Genomic DNA, 13,292 nt, shown 5'->3' with positions numbered 1-13,292 from the left:
GCATATCTACCACTCAATAGTCCTTTAATTGCTCAGTTCCAACCACAGTAGTTTTTTTGGGGTTTTTTTTTTTTGTGTGTGTGTGTGTTTTTTCTCAATCTACAGGTATATAGTTTTCACAAGGGGTTCTATAGTCCAAGTTCCAATATTGCTATAATTCAGAAAAAGAAAAATTTCTAAATGTGATATGAACAACATGGAAACGGTGTTCAATACGCACACAGAGAGCTACAGTAAGGTGCTCCCAGTATTTGGATAGTCAAGAAAAAACAATGCCTTCAAACGGAAATGAAAAAAACAAAAATTATAATCAAGTATTTACACATACACTTATGTGTGCATTTTTCTAAGAAGTTCCTTGGCTCATAGCTTTGATTAGAGTCTCAAAGCATGTAAAACCTCCCGCCAGAAGAAACGCTGGCGAAACACCCATCCATCCTATAGAATAAGGCAGCAGTTAGAAGACTGAAGATCATCATATAGAAACATGAAATGATCTGGAAGACACTTCATTCAGAAAAAAAAAGTGAGTTATAAAATCTGTACAGCGTATTACTTATGTAAACAGACATAATCTTTATTTTTTCCCTTAAATGTATACACGTGGATTTTGAGAATGGTGTTACCAATTGAAAACGGGAAAGATTGGGATTGCAGATATATCAAAAAAGACTTTAGTCTTATCTGAAATGTTTAAACTCCTTTTCACATGGAGAACATGTTACTGCTGTTCATGGAAGTCAAAATTAATCTTCAGAGATGTTAAGAGAACACTATCACTTAATTGTACTAAAACGGCAAAACCATACAGAGCCCCGTGCCTGGCCCAGGCTCAGAAGGCCCCCAGCTGCAGCCCGGGTAGCTACAATACGATCTCTAGTTGTGGTCTCAGGTCTAGGCACGTGGATTTCTGTTTCTGCTTATAGTGAAGCAAACATTCCAGGAGATTCTACTGTTCAACTTAAAAGTGTGGACGGGTACGTGTCTAAAGCTCTAACTAAGTGTTTACACTATGAGAACTAAAACTAAGCCAGACATGAAAAAATGAGAATGTTTCTCTATTTTTTAAACACAAAAGATAAATATTTACAGCCTTGGGGACAGGTTTAACTGCAGTGCTGTGGTCATCTAGGAATAGGGGAGAATTAGAACCATTTAAGAGAGGCATTCAATGGGGCCTTAATCACCATCTAAGGTAAAAAATAATTTTATGACTATTGTGGTGCAAAAACAAATGGAAAATTATACAACTGAAGAGATTATCTTAAGCAGCAAGTCACTGGACAACTGAAAATTATTCCAGAAAAGTACGAAAATTTGAGGGAAAAGAACGAAATTGTCTATGACCTTTAAATGCATTAAGCATTTCTGCACACAGAATGATATATAAATTTATTACATCTGTTGAGCTCTGATTTTTACTAGAAAATAGTATGCCTTTCACAATAAACAGTATAAATTCTAAAAGAATAAGTCCCATCAGTCGAACTCCTAAGACTCCAGTGTCTGTTATATTATCAACTGAACGAAATTATATTCATAACAAAAGTGACATTTTTCAAATTGTCCTTTCTCGTGTTGGCAAATCCAGAAAGTCATCCAGAGGCAAGCTATATGTGCCTTAAGAGGTGAGCCTAGCACTCAAGAGACTTGAGATCCTAATTCTAGGTCTCCTATTACACTGTTAGCCACACTAAGGGCAGCTGAAGAAATACTTTGATAAAAATATAATAACCAGTCCCTGACTAAAGAGTTTAAAACTGTTGAGCAAACTGAGGAAATATTCAAAATATTGAATGTTACTGATAAAGCCACATGTCAGCACACACAAATGAAGAGCAAAGTAGAGATGACTATATTAGGTGTTGAATTCAGTGGAAAGTTTGCCAGCGTGCTTGTTTTTGCCTCTGGAGCCTGAACACTCTTTTCAGAAGCACCTGGCGTGTCAAGGTGATGGAAATTATACAAACACACCCCATGGTGAATAAGTGGGGTGAGGGCACGGCCGGTGAGTGTGGCTTTGGTGCTGTCACTGAACTTAACAAAACAAACCCTGGTTCACAACAGTCATTTTTCAGTATATGCACAGTTCGTGATGGGGGGCTGGGCAGGGGAATCAGGATAAAAAAGCCAAAAGACTCCAGTCAAGATCTAGCTTTTATTTTCTGTAATACTTAAATACTTCTGGGATCCCATTAAAGGAGGAAGCTTAGGGAAAACCTGAAGCTCATTTTGCATCCAGGACTCAGCCGCTACACACTTGGCCCTACCTGTAACAAGTACTTAGTATTCTATCCCAGATAATAACACAATCAGTACTTTTCTTCAAACCCATAAGCTTTACCCAGAGATCCAAGAACTCTTGGCTTAATACTCACACTGCTATCTTAGGTGAGTGGCAGGGAGATTCACCTGTGTGTGGCAGGTTTCTTGTCTCTGGCACAAATCTCCAAAGGTCAAAACAACCCAAAAAACAAAAAACACCTTTTCAAGTTCAAAACTTCAAATCCTTTCCATTATGACCAATTCAAAACAGAGATCATGATCCTTTAAATCATTTCTCATATACTAGTGTTTCTCAATGCCTAAAGAACAGCACAAAGTTATACTCCCTGGAATGAAGAAATCGTATAGTTCCAATTAAGAATAAACACACTCCGAGAATTAAATGAAGAAAGTCAGCCTGTATGCATCTTACAAAATTAGGAGCTTAGGTCGTGTTCCTTGCTACAGAGAACATCCCAGCTCTCCATGGACAGCCTGCTAGCAAAGCCCCATTGCTCAACCCATTCACCATTCATTCATTCACTGTAATCCAACCAGAAAAGTCTGTGGCAATCTAAACTTCATTATTCTACGGAAGTCCCATTAAAGGGCTCTCGTCAACAGTTCTCATTCTCCCTCATTCCTAGATGACCACAACACTACTAAATCTGTCCCCAATTCTGTAAATGGAGAGCCACCTGTCACTTGTGTGCTCTTCAATGAAACCAAAGGAGAGATATCATAAGCAATCACACTAAAACAAATGACATTACAGTCTAAAGTCTTAAAGACCTTATGGAACAACCATAAATGACTGTTAATTGCCGCACTTCTAAAGAGTCTTTTGCATGCAGAATGCTTCCTACAGTCAACTGATAAGAAAAGTTGCATCATCCTGAGGCAGGCACGTGCTTGCAACAAAGATAAAAATGTGTAGAAAATAACAGAACCAGCAGCAGCTAATATTCACACACACACCTCCCAAGTAAAAAGTCAAGATAGATGCTTGAGATCTAACCCTTTGCCAAAAAAACGCTGTCCCACTTTCTTCCTGAGATCGAGGCCTTACTTAAAGCAGAGATCTGTGTTAAAATGATATATGCAAGATTAAATAGGGGCTACCCTACTAATTTGGTATATTAAAAGCTAAGCATGGAAAGATGTTGTCAAAAATATATAAAAAACAGAAGTTTTCCAAGACCTGCCCCAAACTCTGAAGCCCCTTTACAAGGAAGGACCAGGGCATGAGGTCAGACAAAGAAATGGAGGTGCCGATCCTTTATGAAAAACATCCTAACATTGTTCATAATTCATGAAGCCCCTTCTCTGTAGGGTCCTGAATGCAACCTGGACATACCAACTGCTAGGCGTCTAAAAAAGTAATAGCTCTTTTCTTTGTTAAAATATTTACTTTCGTAAAATCCAGAGTCACTTGCATCTTTTTGGTGGACAGAAAACCCACGTGGGAAGGACAGAAGAGGGCTTCAGGACAGTGATTACCCCTGGGGAAGCAGATAGGAGAAAAGGACTGGAGAGGAGGGTGGTAACCTGGATATGCCTAAAAAATAGAGGCCTGAAGTAAATGTGTTTAAACGTCAATATTTGTTCAGTGTGGGCGGTGGATACCTGGAAATCTAGTACACATACATGTTTTTCAATTCTTCTGGATGTTTGAAGTACTTTATAATAAAAAAATTAAAGTAAAATGTTTTAAACGTGAAAAGGAGACACAAAAGGCACAAAGAAAATGCATGCTGGTGCCAAAGTCCAATCACACCGCTGTGATTAAATGTGCTTGCCAAGCAACACTATAAATATACACATGCCTCCTGGGAACAACTCAGATCTAAGATAACACACACTAAAGTCAGAACCCACTTTATAGTTTTATATTTGATCACTAGTCTTTTGATACCAACCCTATTAACAAAAGGCACATCGGTACATTTACTGTTTGCCAAATAAAACGCATGCCCATACTTAAAGTTGTACTGAAGGCTGCAGTATTATTTTAATGTGCACGTTTTAAGCTAAATGAAAACCAAACTCCAGGAGGCGTAAATATGGCAGCCTGATTGTTCGTACTAAAGCTAAGTGGGATCAGCGTATGAGTGGCACATGTCTGGTTAGTGTTCAGAGAAAAACAGCAGGATTTTGGCTTGCGCTAACAAATGCAGTTGCTCTGCAGAAAGAGAACTCAAAAATCCACAGACTCCTTCTCGAGGATTCACTACTGGATGGTCCATACCAACGATGGAATGATAGCCGTTCGGAGCCCACACTGCCGCTATGGGCCTTGTCCCCACTGTTCCCAATTATCTGCTTTGGTAGATGCATATCAGGTCATTAGATTAGGGTACATGGCTACCAACATGCCAGTTCGGTAGAGGGGTGTTACCACCTCACCACATGCAAAAATCACAGAACTACCACAGAAATTGAAAAACAGTGAGCATAAGGGCCAAGTCTAGCCCACAGATATTTTGTTGGGCTCACACAACATTTTTTTTTTTTTTTAATCTGGAATTAGGATAATCCTTGTAAAAGCCTGGATTTCTGTATTTCTTTTTCTATAATAAATATCAGAAGATTTGACAACACTGGGCTGGTTTGAGCTACGTGGCAGCTGCTCAATTTCTATTAAGGCCTGTTCATCTCAGTCCTCATCAACCACCCCCTCTGCCCCCGTGACCCCCACTCACCAGCAGCATTGATTCTCACTACTTGTCCTGTCCCTGGAGGCCTTTTAATCTGTGGCATAATACTAAGGGTGGCACGCCTTGGCGGCACTGGAAATTAATAGATCCTCCTTAGAACAAAATTAGGGGGTGGGAGGGAGACAGGGAGAAAGGGCCTGGTGTCTAGAATTCTGAATTCCAATACGGGGTAGAAGACGGGAAGAAGAGCCTGAACTGCAAGGCATCCCGTCATCAGTTACGCCATTGCCATGGTCCTTTTCTGAGCTCCAACACACACAACTCCTTTTCTCATACTGGTGGGCTCCCTACATGCATGAGATTCCTGACTCTGAACAATGCTCATTTCAGCTTAAGAGGGAATCACCTCTCTTCCTGTCTTGCCTAAGGACTCACTGAGGTGTACTGGCTTGTTTCTTGATGCAATGCTCCCACCATCCAAGCCAGCCATGGGAATTCCTTTCTACTTGGTAATGCATCAGATGCTCACAAATGCGGTGCCCAAACTCATGGCAAGTAAACGAAGCATCAGACTGTGACATCTGTTAAGCCAGGAGGAAAAGAAATTATGGCTAAAAACCAAAGATATTTGATGCAGAAAGAAGAAATTACTCATCAGTGCAAAAATAAGTGTCAGACGTTCGCACACAAAAGATGCACAGAGAAAGATGGAACAGAATGCCATTCATTAATCAACTTCAAGAAAATATAAACGTGTCTACATCAAATGAAATTTCCAAAGAAGAACTGTAACAAGCTCCCCACTGTGCAGAGAGACACACACATGCTTACACACATATATATATGAGTATATACAGCCACAATTATGATCAAGTTCAGGATATATTAAGTTACCACTACATATACACTGCATAAAAAAATAAGGAAAGATACTGAATAAAAAGAGTTTCCAGAATCCATCAGTCTCAAGGCACTTTATTTTATCAAAACCTAATTTTCCTTATCAGAAGTGTCAAAGTTCATATTCTCACTGGTGTCTGCAGATTTTCAAGAAACATTTCACAATCGAAGAAGAGTCTGACTCCTTAGGGTCACCAGCAGAAAACAATTAAAACCACATCCTCGCATAATTTCCATAACTTGGTTTTTTCACGCCTGCAGATAGAAAAGAAGGTAAACTCACTGCAGAGAGCTGGCTCCATGCAGATCTCAGCGGCTTATGGTGAACAACGATTTTTTCGTCTGACTTCGGTTCTTTGGGCTCCGACTCTTCATCAGAGTCAATGTCAAGGGCCTTTTCTTTGTAGTTCTGATATAGGACAGCATTTTCTGCAAGAAAAACAAACGCTACATGTCACTAACTGTCCCCCCCACACCCCATCATTATACTATCTGTTCTAAACAAACATCCGTGTTTATAGAATGTTTGGTTGCCAGCTTAATAAACAAAGAGACAAATGCATTTTGTCACTGAAGAGAATTCCAATAACAAAAAGCAATTTTCTCATTCACACAGCTCTGACCCAAATTCATACATAGGGGAAGGGGAGGGGACCATACATGAAATGACAACTGAACAAAATTTCCATGTCTCTGTCCACCACCCCCCATGCAGCATAATCACACCTGTTAAATCACTGTTTTTTAGGTTAAATGGAATTCACACCCGACCTTGCCTTCAAGGTCCATCACCATTCATTTATCTGTTTAACATTTATTAGAAATCTACAATGTGCCAAGGGCTGGGAGTAAATAGAAAATAAAAGACACTTCTCGTGCCCTCATGAACTAAAAAGTTAATGAGAAAAATAGTCACTCGTTCATTTATTCATTCAACTGATATTTAGAAAATTCCAATTAGATGCCAGTAACTGCTAGGCACTAGGGATACAACAAACAAAAAAGATAAAAATCTGAACCGTCCTAGAGTTGACATCGGAAGGAGGGGAGAGTGACAATAAATAACTTATATAGTATAAGAGATGCTGATAAGTGTCATGGAGGGAAAAAAAAAAAAAAAAACGGGTAAAGAAGGGGGATGTTACAAGGGAGATATGTAGATTTTAAACAGGGTAGTTGAAGAAGGCTTCATTAAGGTGACATTTAAGCAAAGACCTGAAAGAGGTAAGGAAGCAAGTCACCTGTACCGGGGAAAGAACATCCCATCAAAGGGAACAGCAAGTACAAAGGCCCTGGGGCAGGACTCGGCTTTGTATGTCTGTATGTACAAGGATCCACAAGGAGGCCTGTGTGGCTGAAATAGGATGAGGGAGGGGAGAAAGTATAGGAGATGGAGATTAGGGATGAATAGAGGGCAGATCACGTAGGGCCTTGCCTCAATGCCATTGAAAGGACTTTGGTTTTTGCGCTGAGTAAGAAGGCAAGCTATTGTAGTGGTGAGGACACAATGATATTACACAAATACATAACTACACACTGAAAGATTTATATACAGGTGCTCTGAGAACATACTGTCAGCAGGGTGTGATCTAGTCTGGGTGTCAGAGAGGTGTCAATAATGAAAACCTAAGAACTGAAAGCGGGAAGGTACAAAGCTAAAGGAAAAAGCATATGCAAAAGCCCTGAGGCAAGTGGAAATATAGAACCTTAGAAGAACAAAGGCACGGCAAGGTGCCTGAGCATGGGTGAATAGAGGACAATGGTGAGTTGTCCTCTAGATGAGTTTAGGGAGATGAGCCAGATAGTCCAAATCAAACAGAGCTTTGCAGCCAATGTTAACTGAATTTTGTCCAGAGTACAAAAGGAATGAGTTTCTTTCACATTGTAGAGAGACTATTTTGTCCTGATTGCAATGGGAATCCACCGAAAAGAAAGGTGTGATTAGATTAGAGGAGCAAAACACGGGCTCCTTAGGAGACATCGACTACCACTGAGGATGCCATTGAAGTGGTCAGTGAAAGATAATGGAGGTTGGGTGATGTGACTTAGAAAGGACGGGGAGTGGACTGGACATGGAGTCACAGAGAGGGAGGTAGTAAGGGTGCTTCCTAGGTCTGCTGGGCCCACAGCTGGAAAGTAGGAGAGGGGAACACCAGAAGAGACTGAGCTTTCATGGGGAAGATTAGCAGTTTGGTTTGGGACACACTGAGTTTGAAACCCCTTTCCCATTTACCGAAGCAAGTAAATATCTGCCTCTTCTCTCAACTACTGTATGTTCCACATGCAGTGTGATAAAGGAATACTGGGATCTCTGTAAGATCTTACTGTTCTCTGTTCTGCATATGGAAAGCAGATTGTGAGGGGAAAAGACTAAGTTTCCCCTACCTCTAGTGCCCTTTAAAGTACTCAGCGGTTGGCACAACATACATGCATACATTGTTGAAATGATTTTTCCTTCATTCCCACAACAACACTGGCAGTATATTGTCAGCCTCACTTTGCACATGATGAGATCGAGGCTCAGTGAGGTTAAGATGCTTGCTCAGTATCACTCAACAGAGGAACAGAGCAGTAGGATAGGGACCCAGATCCCACTTCACAGGTTCTAACCATTCTATCACACGGCTTCCTAAGTTACATACTTGTTAGTTGTTAACTGTAAGAATCCTGCATTCCTCATGTACATGTATGGGAAAAAGAATTGCTAGGTCATCATATTTGAAAAGAGACCAGAGGTTGAACAGAAACAGCTCCTTATAAAAGAAAACAACATAAAACTAGTTATAATGAAGGGTGTGATCTAGTCTGGGGGTGATCTGTCCTCTAACTTAAAAAATGCTCAACATTTTTAACCCTTGAGGCAAAGGTCCCAGAATCAATGTCAAATTCCAGAAGATGCAAAACATCTCTCTAAATAGATATTAGGTCGATGCTCTGATCACTTCATGGTTATAAAGTGGTACAAGAGGAAGCAAACTGGACTAAGCATCACATGTCTGTCCCAGTACTGGCTGTGTGACAGTGGACAGGTACTAAACCGCTCAGAGTTTCCAGTTTCCTCATTGTAAAATCAGGGAGATAAATTTAGCCAAACCAGCTACAATAATACTGCAATGCATCTGGGTTTCTTCTCCACAGAGAATAGTTTCCTAAGATTGGTGGGATGAAAAAATCTGTATAAACTGGTCATGTTTAAATGCTCTAATGGGAATGATATTTATAAGAATCACATAGGGAATTTTATTAACTCTGGGTGATTTCACATTAGATTTACTTATAGAGAGGCACACCCTTCTTCATTATACTTTAATGGTTGGAAAATGTTAGTATTTCAAAGCATGACAGAAAGGAACTACCCTCACCTCTACCAAACTCCACCAGCCCTACAAGGGCTGCAGCTGGGGCCGCTGCTCCCTTCATGCTCTTCCAGCTGGCTGACACTTGACCCATCTATTTACACAAAGCCCACTAATCTGATTAGGGATTGAACACCTGGTTAAAGCTGCTTTTGTTTCTGAGACCCTTAACAAAAATACTATATGGGTTACAAATTCTTAAGCATGTGTTTCTGTGGCCAGGAGAGTTAGATTTCCCCTAAATTGAAACTTGATAAGGAAAATAGGAAGTCAGAAATGATATACTAAAATGGGGAAAAGAGTAGTATGTCAAAGGAAATATGATCTAAGGAAAAATGACTTAAGATCTAAATGCCAAACTCTCAGAATTTTTAACTAAAGACCTAGAAGTTGTTCTTACTCTTTTTCCATTTGGGGGTCGGGGGGTGGGGAGGGGAATGGAGGTAGAGATGGAGGCAGAGTAGAGAAGAATTAAAAAAGCAGAGAATTAAAAATCTCAGGATATTGGCTGACAGTTATCAGCTTACAAAGAAAGCCACTAGTTTTATTCACTGCTGGTATTGCTAGATAAAAATTTATCTTAGTGCAGTGATTTGTGCTGTACAATTTTGGGAAAAAGCGGGACATTCTTCTCATATTAAGTGTTTTTGTAACTGCGGTTGGATTTCAACTTATAATTGATATTCCACATTGAAACAGCAATAAAAGTCTGGAAAATCAAACACTTACCTTCCCCATCAAATGGTCCTTGTCCTTTCAGCATTTTTTTCTAAGAAACAAGAAAAGCAAAAAAGAAAACAGCAAAGCAAACTATGTATGAATGAGCCAAATAGAAAATACAACTATTTTAAGAAAAAGTACTTTTTTTATTGTTCCATTCATTAGATTTCCCAAAGCATACAGCAAATCCACCTTGGAGTGGTTCACTCATATGACTACTACAATTCACTAAAACAGTGAAATAAAATGTACAACGTCCCTCACACCCTGTCAAAACAGTTTGAGAATCCTCAAATGACCAGCAAGCAGTTCAGCTCATTTCACTACTCATGATTCACTATCACTGTTAAATTGAACTTTGCTATACTTGCAGTTGAGGGGGAAAAAAACACACCAAAAACATAGAATGTTATGTAATTTCTCTGAGGCCATAGGATCTAAAATAAAACACGCTTGCTTGTGAATTACATATGTGACATTTATATAGACTGGTTCCAGTTCTCCAATTAATCAAGAAAAGATGTGGCTGCCAAAATGAATTTCTGTCCTTTTGCTGAGATCCATTTTATTCTGGACAAGGCAGCGCATGCAGATTCCAAAACATCCTTCTCTAGTTTTCCCTACCTCTTAATGTCATATTTGGGAATATTTTAACAAGTGCAACTCCTAGGCCTTTATCAGGGAGCAGCAATACCACACAGTTTACTGGAACCTGACATTATGAGCTACCAACTTGTTAAATGCGCTCAAGGACAAATGGGCAAAAACGGGAATAAAATACAACCAAAGGCCATGTTGACAGAAACAAGTAACAAAGATGACAAATTATTAGTGCCTCTTGCATCTTGTGATTCTGGCACCTGATTTAAATTCACATTTTAACCTCAGGTATTTAGTGTGTGATCACCACTCAAAAAAATCAATAATTAAATAATTAAGGTAAATAATTAAAATAATCAGTGGTCTCAAAGGACATCAGTATTTTCCTGTATCAGCTGTGAAGAATCAGCAACCACTGACTGACACCTCTAAACAAGCACCAGACAGCCTGACCACACAGACAGGAGGCAAATCCATGCCTGCTCTCCACCCCCTTTGCAGCCACCTGTATTAAAACTGTTCAGGACTCACACAGCCAATACTTAATCTGCTGTATTTTCCCTCATTTGTCCCCCACATTTTTGCCTGATCTTAGAAAGTTAAAAGCATGGTAGGAGGTTCCCTTACTCCCACAAAGCTGCATTAACTTGGGCTGTGCCTGCCAACTACAGAATGGCCAACACATACATGTGCACAGGTCTGATCAACAAACAACAGAATTAAAAGATAATATAACTTCTGGTTTCCTCTGTGTTCCTCCTCCCCACTCCCAACCCCTTCACTTTGGACTTAGTGAATGCCGGGGTGACATGCCACACTCCTGCTCACTCTTACCTTTATCCTTCCCAGGCTGGAAAACTTCTCTTTGTCTTCCATCACTACTTTCAGAACCGGCTGGGACATTCTGTTCTTCTTCTTCGAGGTGGTAGGACTGTCAAAATCAACACCACTGACCACCGCTCTGCGATAGGACGTGGACCGCAAGCCTCTCCGCAGAGACCCCGGGCTGTCTACGTCGTTCTCTGCCTCGCTCTCGTCCTCTGCGGGGCCCAGAGTCGTTCCGAGGCCCTCCACCATGCTGCGCACCTTCAGGAGTCTCTTGTGGGGCTCCACATTCTGACTGTTGTTTTTACTTAGTTTAATTTCCGAGGCCAGGCTCTTCGGAATAATCTGTTGCTTCCCCACTTTGAGGGCAGCGGGGCTGTTTGTGCTCAAAACCACTGAATGATTCTCCAGGAACTCGTTCTCCTGTGAGGGCAGCCTTTGGAGGGGAAGTTTTTGTTCCACAGACCTTTTCTGGGGCGCAGGGGAGGGTCTCGAGGGTCCCCGCTCAGAGTCCTTCGCTAGCTGGTCGGATTGCAAACGGGAGCCTGTGGAGTCGGTATTAGGGGTAAACCCATTTGTAGGCGGCGAAGGCAGGGGGCTGGCAGTCAATCTAGTCGGGTCCTCCGGGCTGCAGGGGGCGGATGAATTAGGAGTCCGCGGGGGGCGCAGCGCCTCCGGCTGCGGCGCAGATGAGGTCACCGTTCCATTCGCTGGGAATTTCGGGGAGCCGCCCAACGCTGCTTTGGGGGCCTGGGGTGACTTGGGCCGACGGAGCCGAGGAGAGACTGCTCTGTACTCTGGGGAGACCGTTCTCCCATTGGCCACGACCCTCGGATGGACGCACAGAAGCAGGGGACTCCTGCCATTCGAGGTGGTGGGGACCTGGGCGGGAGTCTGAGCCGAGGGGAGCGGCTCTCGGTCCTCCACCGGGAAATCCGTGATCAGCAACCCGCTGGGGCTCTGGTAAGACTGAGGTCTTGGCTTGCTCCGGCCCAGCAGCTGGGGCTGAGGGGTTGACCGCCTCCGCCACAAAGGGGTTAAACTGTTGCTAGAAAAATTCACTTCGCTCTCGCCGTCCATAGCGGGGCCTGGGGGTCAGCCCCACGAGGAACAGCCCCCAGGTAGTCTTGCCTAAAGAGGAAAGAAATCACAGATCTTTGACTCCAGACAACCGGGCACACCGTGCAGACTCGCGCGCTCGGAGCACGGCGGTCACCCGGCTGCGGAGCCGGACACAACTGCGTGTCATTTACCCTCCCTTTCTCGGGCAAAAACTGCGCCCACCACTCTGCGCCATCCGGAACAGAAATCTGGGCTGCTCCCAAGCAGATTAATCCAATTACCTACTTGTCTCTCCCGCGCCCAAAGACCACCCGCACGGAAAAAGCCCGCCACCAGTTCGCCGGGTGCAAGCTGATGCACAGTAAACTTCGGACAAGTTTAGCTTTCTTGGGAAACTCGCCGCGGACGCTCTCTCCGCCGTCATCCAGCTGCCTGCCCCTGTCGTTGGTTCCCTCGCGCTCAAACTGCCCGGATCCTAGGCAGACCTACCTTCCGGGCTTTGCAGAGCCAGGGGCCAAGGTGCGCCCACCGCCCCGTGGGTGGCCCGGGTTCCGGACCCAAGCGCGGTGGCGGGAGCTCTGGAGAGCTCAGATGCGGACTGAGGCGTCGGCTCCGCCCCCAAGCGCGACCCCGCCCTCAGCCTTGGCCCCGCCCAGGCCAGGCCCGCCTCTGTCGGATACAGCCGCCAGCCAGTGCCTTTCAGCCTTGGCGTGCCTTTGATCCGGCCCGGCCTCTCTTTAAAACAGACAAGCACACCTGGGCTGGGTGCCGAGCTACGGGGTTCCAAGCCTGACGGTGCTGGCTGGAGGCTGCGGCGACAGCGGCAGCGGGCGAGTTCCCGGTGCGCTCGGTGGTTGCTGGGAGCACAGCGTGGGAACGAGTGTGGGCTCCCTGCCGGGATGCAATT

The 13,292-nt window shown here is 43.1% G+C and overlaps 1 protein-coding gene across 1 annotated transcript in view; it reads right to left on the bottom strand.

The window, feature by feature from the left end:
• Positions 1–13,010, bottom strand: part of ARHGEF26 (Rho guanine nucleotide exchange factor 26) — a 117,197-nt gene extending 104,187 nt beyond the window's left edge. The window contains exons 1-4 of the mRNA XM_019731993.2: positions 12,875–13,010; positions 11,333–12,454; positions 9,908–9,947; positions 6,106–6,251 (exon numbers count right to left, since the gene is read on the bottom strand). Coding sequence (XP_019587552.2) covers positions 6,106–6,251; positions 9,908–9,947; positions 11,333–12,403 — 1,257 coding nt within the window. The 5' untranslated portion in view covers positions 12,404–12,454; positions 12,875–13,010. The remainder of the gene's footprint in view (positions 1–6,105; positions 6,252–9,907; positions 9,948–11,332; positions 12,455–12,874) is intronic.
• Positions 13,011–13,292: the final 282 nt, after the last annotated feature.

Source organism: Rhinolophus sinicus, linkage group LG01 (assembly GCF_036562045.2).
Source record: "Rhinolophus sinicus isolate RSC01 linkage group LG01, ASM3656204v1, whole genome shotgun sequence".
NCBI classification, from domain to species: domain Eukaryota; kingdom Metazoa; phylum Chordata; class Mammalia; order Chiroptera; family Rhinolophidae; genus Rhinolophus; species Rhinolophus sinicus.
The sequence above is the reverse complement of the archived record's forward strand: the minus strand, read 5'-3'. Positions and strand labels throughout refer to the sequence as shown.